This window comes from Pleuronectes platessa, chromosome 18, assembly GCF_947347685.1.
Source record: "Pleuronectes platessa chromosome 18, fPlePla1.1, whole genome shotgun sequence".
Lineage (NCBI taxonomy): Eukaryota > Metazoa > Chordata > Actinopteri > Pleuronectiformes > Pleuronectidae > Pleuronectes > Pleuronectes platessa.
Genome location: NC_070643.1, coordinates 3,402,095 through 3,409,323, shown reverse-complemented (window position 1 = coordinate 3,409,323; position 7,229 = coordinate 3,402,095). Strand labels below are relative to the sequence as shown.

The 7,229-nt window shown below is 40.0% G+C and overlaps 1 protein-coding gene across 1 annotated transcript in view; it reads left to right on the top strand.

Moving 5' to 3' along the window:
- The first annotated feature begins 310 nt into the window (after positions 1 to 310).
- Positions 311 to 7,229, top strand: part of LOC128462003 (retinoic acid receptor beta) — a 126,591-nt gene continuing 119,672 nt past the window's right edge. Inside the window, exon 1 of the mRNA XM_053447222.1 lies at positions 311 to 500. Coding sequence (XP_053303197.1) covers positions 311 to 500 — 190 coding nt within the window. The remainder of the gene's footprint in view (positions 501 to 7,229) is intronic.

Genomic DNA, 7,229 nt, shown 5'->3' with positions numbered 1-7,229 from the left:
ATACACTGACAAATCTTCCAATTGGACAGTAAAGGTGTATCTGTCTCCTCTACCTGATGTTATGAGGGAATCAGCTTTGTACCAACTAACTCATAGCGAATGCCTTTCTGTTTTACAGTGCTATTGGAACAAGCCTCTGAGTTGACCTGAGTGACACCAAACTCCACCACCATGCATCTCTGGAGTGCTGAGGTGGCACCGTACCAGCTCCAGACGCACTAACTGCAGCCAGGGGGTCACCCGATGGCCTCCCAGCCTCACCGCGCATCAGCTCGCTCAGTGCTCAGTGCACCCTCTGCCCATCCAAGTGATGAAGACCGCCAGCCGCGCCCAGCCCCGCAGCAGTCCTCCGCTGGTCCAGATGAGGCGCTACACACCCGGGCTGTATCCTTTCCTGTTCCCTACCGTCATCAGCTCCCTGCCACAGCTGCCGCTGCCATCACCTCAGAGGCTGCAGATCCAGCAGCCATCAAGCAGCGGCAGTACACCTTCGCCTGTTGGTGAGTACTAGCTGTCCCTCCGCCTATTATGGTTTTACACACATCAGCGTCTAGAAGTCGCTGCCACCACTACTTTCACAGGGATGAATAATCGTAACTTAAACAACAGATCATTTAACCTAACTTTGTTCATATCAAGAACTGTTTTAATGTTCAGCGTAGAAGGCGACTTTGGCATTTCAAAACTTGAACGTTGCATTTGAGTGGAAGTGAAACCAGCCTTTTCAGTAAACCTATGCTTTTCTTTTAGCCTGTATGAAGACACTGAGAGAACACACGTCATAATGAAAGCACAATGTAGAGCGTCTGGATGAAAAGAGAGAGATGCGTCAACATATTTAAAATATAATTCCATTCAAAGACTGAAACTGAGACTACACTATAAGTCATTTTACAACACTTAACAATTCACTGTTTGTCAGTTCAGACAATGAAGCAATGTGAGGAAAAGCCCTGCTATGTCTATCAGTGTGTGACTTTGTTTGTGTGTGTGTGTATGTCTGTCTGCGCTGTCAGTCTGCTCCACTGGATCAATGATAGGTTGAACTGAACCAGTTTGCAGGATGGTTCCAAAAAGTGTGATTTTTCACGCACTTGTCAGTTTTGTCAGTTGCTGAAAAACAAATATAATCATCTGATTGCAGCGACTGTGTGATGGTGACTCTATTGTTCTACAGATTACAGTGTAAGAAAGCAATGGAAATCCCTGCAAGTACAGTGCAGTGGAATTTCTGTTGTCGACATTGCACACAAGGCGGCCGAAGAAATGTCAGAGATTAGTATATGTCCACACATTTAACATGTATTTACAAATAGGTGAGCTAAGCAACCATTTGAAGCTCGCCCCTCATATCCTCTTCAGGCAGGAAGCTTTGTCAGCCACTCCTGGAAGAATTCATAAGATTATGGTCTCAACTGGCAGAGGTGGATTTGCATTGTGAACTAATGTAGCTGCCAGGTTTTATAAAGAAAGAAGGATACTTACACTGATGTCGAATAAATGAAATACAATAATTCTGCTTCTGCTGCAGTGAATTTAATCTTTTTAAGTCTTAGCCAATCACTGCATATAAAGATGGATGACCTGTCAGCTGACAAAAAAAAAAGTTGTTTCTGTCATATTAGCTCTGCAGTTTTTATCAAACTAATGTACGACTTGACAGATCAAACTGACTCACAATTGGCCGACTGGTGGTGTGTGAGCTTGATACTCCTGCTCCACTCCTGGATCATTGCTGTGCAGACTCTGGCTCCTAATGACTCCACCAGCACAAGATGGCAGCACCTGTATCAAAGATATTTTGAATCTTTATATCTGTACAGTGGGAAGAAGTGTAGATGCATCACCTGATGCTGGTTGTTAACTGTTTCTAAATCAGCGTATTGCTCTTTTAAAGGGGACTCCAGCAGTTTCACACTTCAAGTTCAGTTTATAGGTCATATGTCATCACGTCCATCCTGGCTTGGGCTTGAGGTCTGCAAATTCATACTAGAAAGCCTTTGTTACTAGCAGGCAGTACATAGAGCACTAAGGAGCTGGGAGAAACAATTGCATTATGGGAAATGTATGTTTCATCATGTTCGAAGCTTGAGCCATAGGGAGTAGAGGTCAGGATACCTCATTCTCTGCTGATTAGCGAGTGTAAGTGTATGAAATACCTGTAGTATGCCTCCATTAACCTAAACAGCTCTGATTGTTACATTTTTTTCAACATATTACGCATTTTTCTTTGGCAATAGTGTTGACTCTAAAACAATATGGAGAAGCACTTTATAAATGTTACAAAAATCCCTTGTAAATAGTGATCACTCTCCTCACTGCAGATTGACAAATTAAGCAATTGGCCTCTTTTTCAGCAGATTAAGTCAATAAAACAGAAGGTGATGGAGATCTTAGGCAACACTTAGTAATCCAGACACTTTCCCCTGGATTATTTCCTCCCTGGAGGTGGATCGCTGCTGTCGCAATACTTTGACACACTCTGGTTTGTGCTGCCGTTGCCAGAGCTCTGCTGTTCTCAACACCAGCTCCACATATTTACTCCCTCGGTTTTCCGTCCTCCTCTTCACTATCTAAAAATCTGTTCTGACATGAAAAAAAGAAAACGTAACGGCAAACAGGTTCACCCTGGGGGAGTTCTTCTCCCAGCGAGGAGCTCAGTGTGCTGCCAAACTCTGAAGTGCAAATACACACAACAAGAGTCAGGCAGCTTCAATACTGATTTTCTATTTCTCTTTTTTTAATTATTATTTCTGATGATAATGTGCGTCTCTCTCAAATGTGAAGTTGATTTTCCAAATCAAACTGGAAACTCAGCTCAGAACAACAAGTGTTATACAACCCCATTTATAATTACCTAAATTGCTTCAGGATCTTAATCGGTCCCAGGCTTTCATTTGAAACAGGATTCAATTGGAGACAGGGATTTGTTTTTAAATTACCATTTCCATATTTTGATAAGATGCTGGTTTTTAAATACATTGCTAGCACAAACTTCAGCACTTTATTATTTGATTATATCTGTTATCGAATACATATTATATACAGATTTAATGTATATTTATAATTATACATTACATTAATGTAATATATAAAATCACATTGCTGTGCCTGCCCTCTGTAAATAGAAATGATTGTCTCTATTTGCTTATTTATTTCAATTGATTCTATTTAGCTATTGTCAATTGAACTAGTTTTATAAATGGCTATAGAACTACATATTTCAAGCAAGGGAGCAAAATTCAAAGTTGTCACAATATTCTGTAATTTAAATATTAGCCACTCAGTAGAGCACATTGTTGCCTTGCATGTTAATTGAATAAAATATTATGGGTGACCCTTCATTTTAATATGAGACCGCCCAAGGAATTGTGGAGGTTTCACTGACGGACAGCCAATGTAAGAAAGTGGAGCACACGTTAACTCCACCCACTCCAGTATTTACAGTATACACTGAAACGAATGGGCCACTCGTGCTCTCCGGTCGATCTGGGCACATCGTTTTTTTTATAGGTAAGAAAGGAATTGAACTTTAAAATGCTGTCTAGGACCCAAACTGCAGACACAGGACAGGTTGTGCAGAAAAGAGTATTTGGTCATATATACTTATTGTCTTTTACTGTCTCAAGTCAGGAACAACACAGCTGGACTGACAAGGAAGACTGGGAGCACAGAGACTAACTGTGCATTCACATGCTCCTCGTAAAATTACAGTTACCGAGTTGTTGTCGTTGTTCCGTTTTTCAAAAAACAAGGTCGCTGTAAACAAAGAGTATTATATTTCAACTCAAATCAATTCAAGAACTTTATTTGTCATTCTAACCAAACAGCTAACTGTGCAGTGTGGAAGGAAAAAGTGTTTCTCCAGTATTTGCGTTGAGAGCATTCAAACAGCATTTTTACACCTCTTTCCAATATTTACATGATAAACAAGGACCAAAGGAAAAGGATCAGGTGTAACAGCCATATGAATAATTTAAGATGTGCATGTTAATCATAGAAAAATCTTTATTGAGCGGTATTTGGAGCTTGTGAGTGATGGACATACAGTTTGCAAGTGACAATTTGTTTTACCGACTTTTGGAGTAGTAGCGACTTAAGATGGTATACCCTAGCCCTAGCTCTAACCCTAACCCTAACCTTTAACCCTATTTTTCAGATGGGGACACGTTTTTCAGATCATTCCATCACCACAATGCACCATAAATATACTAGGAGGGTAGAGATAATTGGGCATAGGTGAAACACCTCAGGGTGTGCCAGACAACTACAAAAGTTGAAAAATAAACTTCTCAGGAAGTAAAGCAGGTAAGAGACACACAATGCAAGGAACTTCAAAGTAAAATTCAAAAGGAAAGGACATTTCAAGTCCAACCCCTAGAATCTCAAAACTATATGTGATCCAAGCAACAATACATATGAAAGGGCCTTACAGAAGCAGATCTTAGCAATATGTACAGATCAGAAATTCACTATATGTGGGCAGACCTCATGCAATTATCCTGAAAAAAAAAATATTTCATGAGAAAAGTAACAACATTAAACCTCTGTTTGTTTGGCATCATCTTGTGGCCTGTGATTCACTTTTCATGCCCTCGTGGCGCCCCATCCTCGATGCTGGTAATCACAGAGTTACTCCAATGACTTCAAAGTGAGAATGTTGCCTCTTTACATTGCAAGCGTATACTTGTAATAATGAAGCATCAAAAACTGTTTCATTTTTAAGAAGAGCAGAGCACAAAGTCAGCTCCTGCAGCTGAGAGCAAGATGAAGAGAACGACAGTACATTAATGTGATCTCGTCCCTCTGACGGGGGCAGGAGGAAGAACAGATATGAAATATGCAGCAGCATTCATATACTGAATAACAACAAAAACACAAGGTAGTTAAAAAAGAGAAAAGACACTGTGTTCTCCTTGATCATTCTTTGTTGTGTGAAATAGACTAAAGCAGAGAGTGTATTATTTACAACATTAGAGACAAAAGAATAATTCTGAGCCTGTCTGATACAAACATGTTGGCACACATCTGAACTCGGGACATCAAGATAAAGAAAACAGATGAAACAAACAGTGGAGGTACCGGGCACTGCTGTTATTCACACAAATGCTGTGGGTGCCATCGCAGCGTCCCCCCGGGGACACACTCAAACGCTTGCCGTTGTAGGGTCAGCGGTCTGGTTCGTCCGCCTCCTGCCTCCGCTGGGAGATCCACAAAGAAGAGTGAACTCTCACTGCAAACATCACACACACCTCCTGGGAACAGCACTGGCCCAGTCAATATTACTGAGGTGTGTGAGTGTGTGTGTGTGGGTGTGTGTACACGAGAGACAAAGAAATAAAGCATATTCACAATATTTATGAGAAAGATAAAAAGGAAATATTATAATCAAGAACACATTAATACAATTTTATATGAATTATCTAATCTGAATTTTAAATTCACCCCACCAACGTCTTTTATACACACTTATTGTTTGAAGGTTTGAGGCTCATGTTAGTCTGTTTGGACTGAAATTAACGTTTTAAAATTTCTCATGACAAAAAATGGAAAAGGTAATGAATGATTACATCTGATATTCCCATTGAAATGTCCCTTTAAAGGTCCAGGCCAGATGTTTTCATCTTTACTGCAGATCACATATTTGAACATAAGTGTCCGACATCTCATGATTCTGCTGTGTTCTTGAATTTTGACAGTATCTATATGGTTTTCCAGGCTTCTATTTGTTTCTGTTCATTTATGTAGCACTCCTCCATTTCATGTGCCAAAGTGTCCTTGGGCCAGATACTGAGCCCCAAATTGCCAACAACAAGACGGCTGTGCCCTCAATGTATGACTGATAAAGAAAGTGTTGCACATACACTGTATGAATGTCTGTGCCGAGAAAAATGCTTTATAAAATACAAAACATTTACTTTTACCAGCTACCCCCTGTCAAGGGCTATCTGGGTTCAGTATCGTTCCCCTATGCCCCTATATGGATGGTTGGGGTATAGGCCAAAAAAGAACTTTGTAGCTTTTTGAGCATATCTGATGAAGGAGCAGATCCAGAATTTCCTTTTATGTGGCGAAATAGTTCTTTGGTGGAGGTAATCGCTCTCAGGGTACCCCTATAGTTTTATATTTAGGCTATAGTTGGGTTGTTTTAACATGGAGATTGTGTAATGTCATTGTTGTTTGACCAACCAACCAATGTCCAAACGTCATTTCCAATTTTTGGTCTGAAACAGTCTGACCCTGTGGCTCCTGTCAAGATCATCAGTATCCACCACCACCATATATACATTCTAAAAATCTATTTGTAGCAATGTGTCATTCTATCGAGTACCCACAGAAAGATGAACAAACCCAAACAAGGGGTCGTGTTGACCCGTCAACCAAACACCAACATGAAAATATATCAAAACTATCGATTGATGCAGGTGAAGCCAAATCAGTTCCTGCAAGGACCCAAAAGGGTCCGTTTAAAAAGTTTGATGTTTATTGTGTGTCAATAATAAAATCTACACCAAGTTTGTAAAAAAGTTATATTCATAAAGGGATTGTTAACAGAAAATTGCTATTCACCACTTTGCTGATGGGGAGCGGTTGGAGTTTTTGATTCCACAAAACACTTTTTGAATCTCAGGAGTAAACAGTGTCGCAACCAAGTAAATGTTGACCACTTCTTCAGACGTGCCTTAGTTTGAGACCTTGTGTGTGCAGGTGCCGGGTTTCAGGTGTGCGCATACGCACACGAACGTGGCTCAGAGGAGATTATATGGAGAAATTGATAATTAAAATATATTTTTACTAAAGTACTGATACATGAGTAGGAATAGTAACAAAGTAAATAATAATAATAATCATAATACAATTTTTATTATACAGCACTTTTCAAAACAAAGTTGCAAAGGGCTGTTCCTAAAGCAGAGCAAAACAATGAAAGACAGTAGATGTACTTTGTTACATCCCCCCACTGGAGTTGAATGATACCTGATGGTAAGAGTTCAGGTTATGTCTAATCAAGCCAAGTCAAGATGCTTAGATGTTAGCATCTTGTGCCAAGTACGGTCCTGAACGGGAAAAGAGTAAAGGAACAGAAGGCTGACATTTATCAGTTTAGAACACCAATTTAAAGAATAGTATTTGTCAGCAAAACAAAATCACACACATACACAGACCTCATTAGCTCATTCTGAAGCACTAAAAAAAACATCACACATGTAGCATATGAGCGTGCTGGT